This window comes from Aythya fuligula, chromosome 1, assembly GCF_009819795.1.
Source record: "Aythya fuligula isolate bAytFul2 chromosome 1, bAytFul2.pri, whole genome shotgun sequence".
Taxonomy (NCBI): domain Eukaryota; kingdom Metazoa; phylum Chordata; class Aves; order Anseriformes; family Anatidae; genus Aythya; species Aythya fuligula.
Window position 1 is genome coordinate 205,598,394 of NC_045559.1, and position 14,528 is coordinate 205,612,921.

General features: G+C 55.4%; 2 protein-coding genes across 2 annotated transcripts; both read right to left on the minus strand.

Moving 5' to 3' along the window:
- Positions 1 to 3,784: 3,784 nt before the first annotated feature.
- Positions 3,785 to 6,801, minus strand: NEU3 (neuraminidase 3). The gene is made up of 4 exons (XM_032206843.1): positions 6,780 to 6,801; positions 5,381 to 5,441; positions 5,035 to 5,265; positions 3,785 to 4,869 (listed from the first exon to the last, which is right to left on the minus strand). The coding sequence occupies exons 2-4, from the start codon at positions 5,405 to 5,407 to the stop codon at positions 3,802 to 3,804; spliced, it is 1,326 nt and encodes a 441-aa protein (XP_032062734.1). The 5' UTR covers positions 5,408 to 5,441; positions 6,780 to 6,801; the 3' UTR covers positions 3,785 to 3,801.
- Positions 6,802 to 6,964: 163 nt separating this feature from the next.
- SPCS2 (signal peptidase complex subunit 2) lies at positions 6,965 to 14,376 on the minus strand. The gene is made up of 5 exons (XM_032207769.1): positions 14,310 to 14,376; positions 9,950 to 10,033; positions 9,494 to 9,654; positions 8,353 to 8,487; positions 6,965 to 7,735 (listed from the first exon to the last, which is right to left on the minus strand). The coding sequence occupies exons 1-5, from the start codon at positions 14,346 to 14,348 to the stop codon at positions 7,549 to 7,551; spliced, it is 606 nt and encodes a 201-aa protein (XP_032063660.1). The 5' UTR covers positions 14,349 to 14,376; the 3' UTR covers positions 6,965 to 7,548.
- Between the last annotated feature and the right edge of the window lie 152 nt (positions 14,377 to 14,528).

The following is a 14,528-nucleotide window of genomic DNA, read 5'->3' on the forward strand; positions in this document are numbered from 1 at the left end:
CCCCCCCGCTCCCCCAGCTTCGGCTCCAGCCTCGGCTCCGCCTGGAGGCCGGCGAGGGGAGGCTGGGGAGGGACGGGGAGGTCCCCGGGAGGGGGGGGAAAAGGGGGAAAAGAGGAGGGTTAAGGGGGGGGAAGCCGGTGGTGGTGTGGTGTTGGCGGCCCCTCCTGGCTGGCCCCGGTGTGGTTGGGGCCTCCTGGTTGTCCCCAGGCTGGAAAAATGCCGTCCTGGCCTCATCCTCCTTGTCCTCATCATCCCTGTCCTCAAAAATCCCTGTCCTTGTCCTCCCTGTCCCCGTCATCCCTGTATTCATCCTCCCTGTCCTCATCCTCCCTGTCCCCAACATCGCTCTCCTCATCATCCCTATCCTCATCTTCCCTGTCCTCATCTTCCTTGTCCTCATCCTCCCCGTTGATATAGTATAAACTCACTTTAGGATAGAATAAAGCTTGTGGATTGATATTGTATAAACTTACTTTAGGATAGAATAAAACTTGTGAAATGATATCGTATAAACTGACTTCAGGATAGAATGGAACTTGTGATTAAAAGTTAGCAAGGACAAAGTAAACAACATCTTGTTATCCATAGACCTTCTGTTACGTTTAAGCATTTTGTTATTTGCAAACACCCCATTATCCGTTAACACTCAGTCAGGCTGAGACTCGAGATAACTTGAGTCAACTGTCTGTTATGTCCTGTTAACTGAGACATCCTGTTATCTGCCGACCCCCAGTTAAACCGAAAGACAACTCAGCATTTTTACAGCCTGGAAAACAACCGATTAAGAAAGTGCATTACGAGGAAGACCTACGGCCTTCCTCCCAAAAACCACTGCCCACATCCTGGAGACCCTGGCCCACAATTCTTGGAAGGCTTCGTGCAAGTGCAAGGACGGATAAGCTAATTAGCATACGAAGCGAGGGTAGGCAGGGTTATGTAATGAATATGTATAGGTGCTAATTGAATATTCATTGTTTCACTGTATAAATAAGAGATAGTTTGTCACTTCAAACATGCACGATAGGCGGAAGGATCCCCCGTGCATCCAGCGCTGCAATAAAGAATATACCACTTAAGGAAATTCGGCTTTGATCTTTAAATCACCGTCCCCATCCTCCTCATCCTCCCTGTCCCCATCCTCCTGTCCCCATCCTCCCTGTCCTCATCATCCCTGTCCCCATCATCCCTCTCCCCAATCTCCTCCTGTCCTGTCCCACCCATCTCCAGCCTCTCTCTCCCCCCACCTCCTGCAGGTCTCCATCCCATCCTGGCCTCATTCTGCTGCTCCTTACCATCCCCATCCCCTCCTGTCCCTAATCCCATCCCGTCCCCATCCCTTCTTGTCCCCATTCTCTCCTGTCCCCCTCCTGCCTGTCCCCATCCCATCCTTTCCCCATCCTGCTGGTCCTCAGCAGCAGCACAGAAGGGTGGTGGTGTGGCTCTCTACATCAGAGAGTATTTTGGTGTCGTAAAACTCGAGGCTGGGAACAATAAGGTTGAGTCCCTGTGGGTTAGGATCGGGGGGAAGGCCAACAAGGCAGGCATCTTGGTGGGGTCTGTCATAGGCCACCAAACCAGGATGGGGCACTCCTCAAGAAGCAAATCTTAAAGTTTCAGAAGACCACATGCCCAAAGATGAGCTGCTGTGGAAGAAGACCGGCCTGGCTGAACAGAGAGCTGTGGCTTGAGCTTAGGAAAAAAAAAAAAAGAGGGTTTATGACCTTTGGAAAAGAGGGCGGGTTGCTCAGGAGGACTATAAGGATGTAAGGCAGTGCAGGGACAAAATTAGAAAGGCCAAAGCTCACCTGGAGCTCAATCTGGCTACTGCTGTTAAAGACAACAGAAAATGTTTTTATAAATACATAAACACGAAAAGGAGGAGTAAGGAGAATCTCCAGCCTTTACAGGATTAGGGGGGAGACTTAGTGACGAGAGATGAGGAAAAGGCTGAGGTGCTTAATGCCTTCTTTGCCTCAGTCTTTAGCAGCAAGAGCAGTTGTTCTCTGGATACTCATTCTCTTGAGCTGGTGGAAGGGGATGGGGAGCAGGATGTGGCCCTCATAATCCATGCAGCGACTGGCGGCTAGCAAACGTGACGCCCATCTACAAGAAGGGCTGGAAAGTTGACCCAGGGAACTATAGGCCTGTCAGTTTGGCCTCAGTGCCAGGGAAGCTCATGGAGCAGATTATCTTGAGAGTCATCACACAGCACTTACAGCACAAGCAGGCGATCAGGCCCAGTCAGCATGGGGTTATGAAAGGCAGGTCCTGATTGATGAACCTGATCTCCTTCTGTGACAAAGATGAGGGAAAGGTTGTGGATGTGGCCTACATTAACTTCAATAAGGCTTCTGACACCATTTCCCACAACATTCTCCTCAAGAAACTGGCTGCTCAGGGCTTGGACTGGTGTATGCTTTGTTGGGTTAGGAACTGGCTGGATAGCTGGGCCCAAAGAGTTGTGGTGAATGGAGTCAAATCCAGCTGGAGGCTGGTCACTGGTGGCGTCCCCCAGGGCTCGATGCTGGGGCCAGTCCTTTTTAATATCTTCATCGATGATCTGGATGAGGGGATTGAGTGCACCCTCAGTAAGTTCGCAGATGACACCGAGTTAGGTGCGTGTGTTGATCTGCTCGAGGAAGGCTCTGCAGGAGGCTGAATATGAGCCAGCAGTGTGCTCAGGTGGCCAAGAAGGCCAATGGCGTCCTGGCTTGTGGCAGGCGTAGGGGCCAGTGGGGCCAGGGAGGTGCTCGTCCCCCTGGGCTCTGCTCTGCTGAGGCCGCCCCTCGAGTGCTGGGTTCAGCTTTGGGCCCCTCACTCCCAGAAGGACATCGAGGCCCTGGAGCCTCTGCTCACAGGGAACCAGGGCCAGAAGCAGAGGGAACGGCCTCGAGTTGTGCCAGGGGAGGCTCAGGTTGGCAATGAGGAGACATTTCTGCTCAGCAAGAGCGGTCAGGCCTTGGGACGGGTTGCCCAGGGAGGTGGGGGAGTCCCCGTCCCTGGGGGTGTTCAAGGAGAGCTTGGACGTGGTGCTGGGGGACAGGGTTTAGTGGAAGACTTTTTAGTGTTAGGTCAGAGGTTGGGCTGGGTGATCTTGGAGGGCTCTTCCAACCTAGATGATTCGGTGATTCTGCAAAAGTGGGGAGGTTCAGGACTGCGATGGGTGCAAGTGCACGATGGGTGTAGAGACATGACGGGCATCGCTGTGAGCCTCTCTGCTCCAGGGTCTGGGTAACGTCCCCTTCACCCCATGTCCCACGTCCCCATCACTCCATGTCCCCTTCCCCCCTGTCCCACATCCCTTCATGCCATCTCCCATGTCCTTACACTGTCCCACTTGCCTCCTTCTGCCACCCAAGACTGGTCGGATTCCACCCATCTCTATAGGATTTTATTTGCTGGTGGCAGAGGGAGGTGAGCCCGTGCTGAGCTGCCACCATCACCCCCAAGGACAAAGCCACCGCCTGTCCCCTGCGGCTGGGCTCAGGCCTGAGCGCCCTCCCCTGCAGGAAAAACTCAGGGAATGGAAAACTGGGGGAAAAAAATGTAAAAAAGAGGAATCGTCTCATGCCACGTGAGGGAGGCAGGAACTTGTAACTAAAACCTCACGTTTGGATTTTCCCCACGGTGCTTTTTGTGCCATCTTCTGCTTTTTTGCCACAATGAGGGGGAATGCTGATTTTTGAGGAGTGTTTCGGGACCTGGCGCGGGCTGGTGCCACCCCGGGGTCCCACCGCACCCAGCTCCCACCAACCCCACGGCGGCCAATGATGCACATCACCCATTAAAAAAACGAATACATCAATTAAAATCCACATGACCCCGCTTCTCCTGCGGGGTCACACCTAGAAAAGCTTTCTCTGAGGTCTCCCCGCCATCGTCTCCATCCCTTGGGGACAAAACCTCTAAAACGGGTCCATTCCCATGGCACGGCGCGTCGGCACCGCCGCCGGTGCTCAGGGCAAAGAGGCAGAAGGCGATCTCCTCGCAGGCACTGGTGGCCCCGCACTCGAACAAGCACCCGAAGACGCTTTTGGGGCAGGCGGCCAAGTCGGAATACCCACAGGGTCCCTCCTGCAGCACCCACGGGTGCCTCCAGCCCGCCTCGTCCGGCGGCGCGGTGTTGACGTAGATGCCCAAATCGCGGCGGTGCCACCGGTCGGTGGGGTGGGAGTAGAGCAGCCAGTGCTGGGTGTCTTCGGCACCGTCGGGCGCGTCGAAACTCACCACGCTGCCCTGGCACCCCTGCAGCGGCTCGCACAGCGCCGGGCATCGCGCCGGGAGCCCGAAGCGGAGCCCGCGGTCGGTGCTGAGCGCCACGGCCCGGCAGTGGTCCGCCGTGCGGGCGCTGCAGTACAACACCGTCCCTTGATCCCCGCAGCCGATTTCGGCCACTTGGCATTCGCCCGTCTGCATGCCCTGCAGCAAGGAGCCCTTGCTCCAGCTCCGTCCTGCGTCGTCGCTGTAGAAGATGAAGGCGTGCTGGCGGGTACAGCAGGGCAGCGGCACCCCACAGAGCCGCCAGTGGATGTAGTAAGCGTAGGCAGGCACGGCCAACCGCCCCGAGGCCAGCTGCACCCCGTGGCCCGGCCCCACGGCGAAGGTAGCCCAGTGGGGCAGGTCGGCCCCGATGGCCTCGTCAGTGAGATCCCGTAGGGCGCTCCAGCTCTGGCCCCGGTCGTGGCTGGTGGCGCAGCAGAGGCGGGCGGCGCTGCGTCCCGCTTGGATTTGGTGCCACTCGGTCACCTGCCGCTCCACGCAGATGCAGAAGAGGAAAACGACGCCGCTCGACGCCTCGTACACCGGGCACGGGTTCATGGTGCGGCGGCCGGGCAGCACCAGCCCCGAAAGCTCCTCCACGGGGCCCCACTGCGGCCAACGGGGACAACGGGGACAACGGGGTTAGGACCCCGCCGCCGAAACCCCAAACTCGCCGCGCTCAACACCACCCTGCTCCGACAACCCCAGTTTTTAATATTTTGGGCTTTTTTTTGTTGTTTTTTGGTTTTTTTTTTGCTTTTTTCAGGGCCTTACCTCAACCGCCTGGCCTCTGCGGAGGCCCCGCCGCAGCACCAGGTACTCGGCGTCCTCGTCGCGGGCGGACGAGCGCTTCTCGGCGAAGGCCAGGAAGGTGGCGGGGGGGACATGGAGCAGCGCGGGGATGCGGTAGGTGACCCCCCCGCCCGCCTCCTGCCTGAATAGGGTCTCCTTGGGGCTCAGTAGGGTCCCCGCGGGCTGCAGGTGCTCGCTGGATCCCCACAGCCGCTGAGGAGGAACGTGGAGGAGGCGGGGGGGGGGGGAAAGGGTTTAATGGTTGTAAAAGGATGGGGCTGGCTCCTCGTGGGCCCCCCCTCATTGTAGGGTTGGGGACAGGGCTCACCTTGAGCCAGGTGACGGCCTGGGCCATGGTGGCAGCTCCGTGTTCCTGTCCCCGAAGGGACCTGAGTGGGGTGGGAGCAGGGAGGGGGTCAGAGCCCCTCGGTCCCATTACTTCAAAGCCTCCTCCGTCCCCCAGGACGTCCCCAAAACCCCCCCCCAAGCCCCATTTAGAGCCCCCTACATCCCCCAGACCCCAAAACCTGCGTACGGCCCCCATAACCCCTGCCACCCCTCCAGCCCCACTCCCCTACAAACCCCATTCCCTCCTTTTATCTCCCCCGGCACCAAACACCCCCATGAGCAGACTCCCCCCAACCCCTTCATCCCCTAATCCACCCCCCTATTTCCTCAATTTCCCCCAATTCCCCCCCCCTACACACCAAACACCCCCACAACCCCTTTTGGGTGAACTCCCCCCATCCCTACACCCCTTGATCCCCCCCCAGTTTCCCCAATTCCTCCCCAATTCCTCCCCAAACACCCTTGCACCCCCCCCTGCATCCCCCAATCCCCCCAAAAAAACACCCCTGCAACCCCCTAACCCTCCCAATTTCCCCAATTCCCCCCAGTTCCTCCCCAAACACCCCCATACCCCCCCTGCACCCCCTTATCCCCCCCAATTTCCCCAATTCCCCCCAATTCCTCCCCAAACACCCCCTTATCCCCCCCCAATTCCCCAATTTTCCCCAATTCCTCCCCAAACACCCCCATACCCCCCCCTTTCCCCAATTCCCCCCAATTCCTCCCCAAACACCCCCTTATCCCCCCCAATTCCCCAATTCTCCCCAATTCCTCCCCAAACACCCCCCATTTCCCCAATTCCCCCCAATTCCTCCCCAAACACCCCCCATTTCCCCAATTCCCCCCCAATTCCTCCCCAAACACCCCCTTATCCCCCCCCAATTCCCCAATTTTCCCCAATTCCTCCCCAAACACCCCCATACCCCCCCCTTTCCCCAATTCCCCCCAATTCCTCCCCAAACACCCCCTTATCCCCCCCAATTCCCCAATTCTCCCCAATTCCTCCCCAAACACCCCCCATTTCCCCAATTCCCCCCAATTCCTCCCCAAACACCCCCCATTTCCCCAATTCCCCCCCAATTCCTCCCCAAACACCCCCTTATCCCCCCCCAATTCCCCAATTTTCCCCAATTCCTCCCCAAACACCCCCATACCCCCCCCTTTCCCCAATTCCCCCCAATTCCTCCCCAAACACCCCCCTTTCCCCCCCCATTTCCCCAATTTCCCCCAATTCCCAGCCCCCCCGGCACCAAACACCCTCGCTGCCCCCTCCCTGCCCTCTCCCCTCCCCGGACCCGATTTCCCCTATACCCCCCTGCATCCCCAAACCTTTTGCCTCCCCCCCTAAACCCTCCGACCCCAGGACCCCCCCCCAATACCTCTCGGCTCCCGGTCCCCCCCCTCCACCGCTCCCGTCCCGGTTCCTCCGCTCCGAGCCCGCCCCGCTCCGCCCCTAGCTCCGCCCGGCCCCATTCACCGAGGGGGGGGCCCTTAAAGGACCTTCCCCGACCCCCCCCAAAAAAAAATTAAACCCACCCCAGAGATGCTCAGGCAGAGGCTCGAGGCGGTTCGACCCTTTTATTGCAAAAAAATCCGTTTAGAAAAGGAGCCGGGGTACAGCGGGGGGTGTGGGATGGGGACTCGGGGAGGGGGGGTAAAAAGGGGGGGGCAGCTGGACAGCACAGCGCCGTTCCCAGCTCCAAAAACCCTTTTATTCCTTCTTTTTTTCCTTTTATTTGCACCTTGTTTGCAAGCTTTCCTGCCCCATCAGAAGCAGAGCGTTTGTTTTCCCCCCCCTCCCAACAATTACAAGGCTTTTATACAAAACAATCCCCCCCCCATCCCCTCCCCACCCCCCAATTAAATACAAAAATAAAGAAAACTCGTTTGCGGGTGGACAATTTGTGGTTCCCTACGTGGGTTTTGTCCCGAATTCCTACCGAGGGCTCATCAGGAGAAAGGCAAAAAGGCGGCGAAAGGCGACGCCAACGAGATGAAGCAGCCCCCAAACACGTAGGGGGGGGGCTCCTCCGGACTGAAATAGGATTTCAGGACAAAACCCGAGGCAATTAGCTTTGCTTTTGGACTTTATTGGTATTAATTTAGCATGATCCGGGGAGGCAGGCGGCGGCGGCGGCGGGGGGGGATTCATTTGGTTTTCCTCTCCAGGGCCAGGCTGTCGTGCAGCTTGGAGACTTCGGGCTCGTAGGCTTCCATCACCAGCGTCCCGTTGGCGTCGAAGAACTTGGCGATGGATTTGGTGAACTCGGCTTCTCGCTGCTGCTTGGTTTTCCCGCTGATGAAGGTCAGCTTCAGGGTGTATTTGTCATCGAACCTGCGGGCGGAGCGGGGAGAATTGGCTGATTTGGGCCCAAATCGGAGGTGAAGCCAACGGGGAAACTTTGTTTTTGGCACGAGGAAATCCCCAGGAGGGGTCCCAGCACCCAGCACGAACCCAGGCTTTAATTATCACAGAATATCCCGAATTATAACACAATTAAGGGGTTTTTATCCTCTTTTTAAGGGATCCGGCCTTCCCTCCTCATTTAAAAAGAAGCAAAACGTGAATATTCGTGGCAGAGAACTGCTCGGAGAACTCCCATTTTTAGGGACGGGATCTTCATGGGGTAAAAGAGATTTGTAGGTACAAACCTAAGGGACAATATTTGGATGATCCCACAGAGCCACGGATGGAAACAGCACACACAAGACGGGCAGGAGCTTTACTCATCACTGCCCTGAGTAATTCTGAGTAATTTTGTGGCAAATATTAACCACAGCTTGCCTGGGAAGCAGCAAAGAGCACGATACAGTAGCCAGTGCTGAAAACTCGCGTCCCGGGTGCTGTGACACCGGCATTTTCCCCCATTTTGTTTGAAGTTACCCAAAATGCAGCTTTCCTGCCCCGCCGTGGAGCACGGGGTAACGACAGGCAAAGCGAAGCACCGGTACCGTTTGAGACTGGAGGAGAGCTGCCACACGTCATCGGGGTCCATCCCCGCTGGGTCTTTCCTGTGAGCTACCAGGAAAATACTCTTCTCTTTGTAGGAGGTGTAGATGGTCAGGATGCCCATCATCACAAAATATGTTGGGAAAGGTTAAGGACACCGAGACGCTGAAGGAAAAGGAGCTGGGGTCCCCTGAAACAGCGTCTTTTAACCACCTCTCTCGTGGTGTTTTCATTCCCAGCCAGCTTTCTGGTGGAAGTCCCACGAGCACGGGGAGCTAAATAATTATTGGGGCACTTCCTTAGGATCTTTGCACTGGCACAGGGCACTAATGAAGCAGTTTTCCTCATTTTTTGGAAGTAAATCGCCCCAAATGCTGCGAGATGAATTATCCCAGAGCTCACGCCCTTGAGAGCAGGTCTGTGGGCAGCTCTGGGCAGCTCTGGCACATCCTTTTGTGTTGTAAAACCTCTTCCACATCGATTTATGTCATAAAACCTCCACAGACATCTGTTTTCCTGGAGGAGCTGCAGAGAAATCGGTGGCACGCTGACCCTGAGTGCCCAAATGTGCGTGTACACACCCAGCAGTGCCGCGTTAGGAGCACTATTTTCATTTTTTTTTGGTATTTTGGAGTTCAGGGCTGATTTCCAGTTTAGGAAACGTGCCCAGTGCAGCCAGGGAGGTGATTCAGCTGCCCAAGAGGCTGCTGCGTGCTCCGGAGCGAGCTGAATTGCTGCCCAACCTCTGCTCCAGGAGCACTTTGGATCCCCACGGCACACAGATCCCCCGATTTAAGCGTGTGACAGTCAGGTGACGACCACCCAGACGGGCACGGTGCTGCCCGTCACACGGAAAAGGGCTGGGAATCAGCTGATCACCACGCCACAGGCAGCAGGATTCCCGTGGGAATACCAAAAAGGAAAGGTTTGTGGGGAAAATAAAACCCTTTTGGTGCAAATTCCACAGCATCACCGAATTGGAGGGGTTGGAAGGGACCTCAAGAGATCATCGGGTCCAAATCCTTCGAGACTGGACTCGAATTTGGAGCTGGACTCGATAATCCTCGGGGTTCCCTTCCGATTTGGGATATCCTGGGATCCTAAATGGGATCCTAAATGGGATCCCAGTAAGGTAAAGGATATGAGACGACACAGAACGCCAGGACCGGCTTGGATTCAGGGAAGGGGTGCAGGTAATCCCAGATGAGAGCGACGATGGCGAAGAGACACGAGATGGTGCAGATGATGAGGCGCCCGTCGATCAGGCGGAAGTTTTCGACGTATTTGTACTTCTCCAGGAGGACCTGAGGACGAATCGTGCAGCCGGGTTGATTTTGTGCTTTTTAATACATTTTTTAATCTGTTTTTACAAACCTTCTGAAAGGGCTTTAGACAAAACCACCTGTTTTGTGCGGGTCAGCTGAGCAGAAACCTCGTGCATAATTAATATCTGCTCAGATAATCGCTGTTGCCGCAAGCACAAGTGCTGCTTTGGCAATTCAGATCCACGGGAATCAAGAAACAAAGCACAGAATTAGAACTACAGAAGGCAAAGGCTAGGGGTGTTTCCAGGCTGGGGTGTTTCCAGGCAGGACGTACCTTTTTGGCAGAATCGTCCAAGGAGTTTTTCACAGCCGACCCGTCCCATTTGTCGATTTTGACTGGCTTGTCGTCGATCTTCCACTGCAAGGGGAAGCCAAGGGAGTTAATTGCCCCTGGAGAGTTTGGCAGAGGGGTTAGGGTTGGATTTGAATAGCCTTGTTCCTGTCGGGAGCACGAAGGGAAGAGGAAACCCAAAGATCCTACAGGCCAGCTGCTGTTTGGGACCCGAGTCTAACCGGGACTTGCTGTGTTGCTGCTGTCACCCCCAAAAAGCTCAGCGAGGGCTCAGCGCTTCTGAGCAAAGAAATTACAACCGGACCCCTTTGGGGGTGGAAGACAAGAGGAAAACATCAAAGGACCCTCAGCAACCTGGGTACGGGAGACAAATATAAAGGCACGGCAAAGAAAGGAAGTTTCAGGCAGACTGGGCTGCAGAATCAGGTCCTGCAGCAACAAGGAACCCCAGACACGAGGGCTCAGGTGCTGCAAGGCCTTAGTTTTCCCCTGAAATTTATTATTTTTGGAGGCAATTTCTTCTAGCCACAGTCAGACACGTGAGTCTGAGCCCTCTTTGTTTTTAGGGGTCCATTATTTCAACCCACTGGTTAAAGCTGGAAGCAGTTCCCAACCTCGCTCGTGTTATTTCCTGCTCCTGGAGCTCCCCGGCTGGATTTACCTGTCAGAAAAGCTCGTTTCCTCCTCTGGAAATCAACACAAACGAAACCGTTTTACCACCAGATGGAAAACCCGACCTGCTCCCCCCCGTGTCCGCACAGGGAAGAGCGCGCTCACCTCCCAGGATCCGTGCTAGGAACGATGAGGGGCACAGTAAACGCCACCAAGGGTGGTTTACGAGGGGCAAAAGAACCAGCCAGAAGCGTTGAAACAGACACCAAAAGCTCTCCTGTCGGTGGATGTTACGAAATACTTCGGGCAGCTGCTGGGCTGCATTTTTCAAGCCACTTTATGAGGTTATAGCACACGGGACAACCGAAAGCCAAACCCTTTTCCATGAGAAAATACAGAAGAACTCCTCCAAATGCTGGTTTGTCCTTCTAAAAGCACCTACAGCAGCTTTATGCCTCGCCCTTTGCAACCCCCAAGGACAGAAGTATCACGAGATAGAGTAGGGAGAGGGAAAAATGCCGATTTTCTTCTATTTGCCGATGTTTTTCTCCTATTGCCGATGTTTTTTCTTGGGAAAACACCTCCCAAAGAGGCTTTCTAGCTGGCCAACCCCTTCCCCTGCTGCTTTTTGTGAAGAACGAACAAAATAAACGGGGAGGAGTTCCCAGCACCAGGAACCTGAGCGGTTTGGTTCCCCAAACCAGACCTACCTTGAGGTGCAGCTCTGTTTTTTTTTTCCCCAAAGACCACTGAAAGAATCGTTTTGAAGAAGTAAAAACTGAGCCAAAGTTGAGATTAACGTTTTCCCACGTTTCTAGAGCTACGAGAGGACAGCCTTGATGGAAAACGTCCCGGCACTCTCAGGCTTGCTCCTAAAGGAGAGCGAGAAGCCAGAGGTTCTCTGGGGAATTTAAACAAAAAGGGAGCTGCGCTGACACCTTCTGAAGTTGTCCGCAGAGCTCTCGCTGGGGAATCACCCCCTAAAATCAGCCAAAGTGCTCTGTGACAAGAGGAACGGGCAGCTTGGATAACACCCGGCACCCCGGGAGCCTGCTGAGGTCCCAATGTCCCCGTGTCCCCTTTGGTGGCCGTGCCCTGATCTCCTCTTACCTCAGGGATGGGGTTTTCTCGGTGTGAAGCCTCGCCTCCTGGCAACAGCAGTTTGCCCGGCATCATAGCCCGGTGCATCTACCTCATTGTCAGGCCTCGGGGGGGTTTTAATCTGTCTGCTGAGCTCTGCTTCTTCTCCCTACAGCCTGAGAGGACGGATTCAGTGCTGCCGGCTCAGCTTCCTGCCCTTCTTCTCTGAAATAAAGCCGGCAGCTCGCTAGATAGGTTTGAAAATAGCTGGAAAATATCAACGAGATAAAGCTCAGGGGTTGGGAAACGACTCAAAATAAAGCCCCGGGCTTGTTAGTAAAAGCCTGAGGATTTGCAAAGGGATTTTACAGGTGCCTGCAAACCATCCCTGGAGGCACGGGACCGCTAACGCTGCGCTTCGAGAAGGGATTTGTGAAGAGGGGAGCGTCTGATATTGATCTCCACATGGGAGGAGAAGCAGGACTTGCAGAGGTGACACGTGAAGCCCTGGTGACAGCTTTTAACTAAAGGATCTCGCAGCGGGGACACATCTGCAGCCTGGGAGAAGCTTTGGCCTTCCCTTTACCTCTGTCTCGGTGCTCCCTGAGGTTACTCCTCCCTCAGCACAGCTCCTCCCTAAATCTTTCGGGGCCGAAGAAGCCAGGGCTGGGGCTGCGGGCAGCGCTCAGGGCCGAGGCTGTGGGAGAGGAGCAGAAGGAGGCGCTTAAAGGAAGCCAAAAAAGGTCCACGAGAGCACAGCAACACGGCGTGAGACGGCAAGCGGGTGGGATCTGACTGCTTTCAGTCAAAAATCGAGTGAAAAGGCACCAAAACAGAGGCCTGACTTCTCCTCCCCACCGGGGGAAGCTCTTCCTAAGCAGGCCACAAACCCTGGGGGAAGTTTCAAGACGTCTCGGAAGCGAGGCACAGCACAAACCTCACCTTTTTCCCCCCCTGCCTCGTTCCTTCTGCTCTCCTCTCAGCCTCGTTCACACCCCGTGGCTTTGATTATCCCCCTGCAGCTTACAGCACGCTTCGGGCATTGCACACGTAAACAACGAAGTCATAAAAAGAAAAAAGATTTGTACCAACACCCTGAATTGCACCTGGTTCGTGTTTTCTAGTAGAAGGGGGAAAGAAAGCAGCTTCCCCTTCTAAAACCCGACAGTCAGGGACTTCTAACGGGTCTTGAAGGCACATCCGCAGTGGCTGGGAATGAGGATGTGGCTTGCAAACCCTAAAAAGGGGCCGAGGCCCTGGTTGTGAACTCAGTTCTGAAACAGTATGGTGAAACCTCAAGGTGCTGAGGGCCTGAGGGTCGCTGCCACACCACCCCGAAGTCAGCCCCGGGGCGGCCCTGGTTACAGGAGGAGCTGCCTGATTTACAGGGACGCTGAAAGAACACCAGGAGGACAAAAAGAGAGGAAAAACAAAAGGTAATTAACGTGCCTGCCTCCCTAAACTCCCCCTGATTTAGCTTATTAGGGAAGTACAAAGAGGTGTGCGAAACAAGCAGCCTGCTGTAGGACTTCAAAGCCTTGGTGCTGTTTGTTTGAGGAAAACTTGAGCAATTAGGGACTGGGAAGACAAATTTCCAGGAATATTTCCGCAGCAGACAGCCCACTTCCCAAAAATGGCCAAATTTTGTTTAAGTCATCGAGGGGGAGGAAATGGAGGCTCCTGGATCAGAACTGAGAAGAAAGGGAGCTGAAAACAGAGCAGCCTCGAGTGTGCACGTGCAGAAGCCCTGATAAAACTTCTCAGTGAGCTCTTCCAGAGCGATTCAGCTCCTGCCACCTCCTTTCCTTCCGAAATACCCACCCTTTGGGCACACAGCACGTGGCCGAGGGCGCGGGGATGCCTCCAGAGCGTGACACTTGCAGCACAACCACAAAACGCTCTCGTTTCAAACCTCTGAGCACACCTTTGGGAGATGTCCTGAGGTATTTCATCGGCGCCTTCCCCTGAAAGCATTTACCCAGGGGGTGAAGCGACCGATTTCAAGGGACGCCACCAGATGCTGCATATGGTAAGGGCGACCTCAACAGATAACGCTGCGAGGGGGCCTTCAGCTTCATCAGACGCGAGGAAACGGCGCTCGTTAGGAATTAGGAGTATGTAAAGATTAATAAAAATAAAAAAGATGAAAATAGGGTTGAAGTGTTTTCAAGTGCAGCCATCCTTAGTTTGAAGTTGAGTGGAAGATGCCATGTAAACCACTCTGACAAGGTCTCAGAAGATATTTCTTGACACAGAGGCACCTGGTTTTGTCTTCTGGGGAATAAAATGGAATAAAAAGCCCCCGGGTGTTGAGTTTGAGCTGCCAGAGGGGCCCAACAACCCCCAAACACAACAAAGGGGCTGTGCCACGAGACCTGAAACAGAGCTGAGACCAAAGCTGCTGCTCAAATGAGGCTCAGGGAGGGGTTTGGGGTGGAAAGGACCTTAAAGTCTTGTCAGCCTGGGCCCCCCCAGCCCCTCAGGGGGCAGAATCCCCCCCAACGCCCCCCCGCAGCCTCCCCCCTGCCAGGCTCCAGCCTCTACCCCTCCTCCTATCCCCCCAGCCCTGACCAAGAGCCCCTCCCCGGCCTTCCTACCCCCTCCACAAGCCCTGGCAGAGCCCCTGGGGCTCCCCCATCCCTCCCCGCACCTTATCCAGCAGCCCGTTCCTGCCGCCTTTGGCCGCCATCTTCTCGCCTCCCTCCTCCTCCTCCTCAGCCGACCTGGGCGCCGCGGATTGGCCGCGCGAGGCATGCTGGGACTTGTAGTTTTCTGCGCTCCCCCGCTTAATACCGCGGATTGGTCGCGCAAGGCATGCTGGGAGTTGTAGTCCTCCACCGCCCCCCCTCCCCCCCCCCCGTTGCCATGG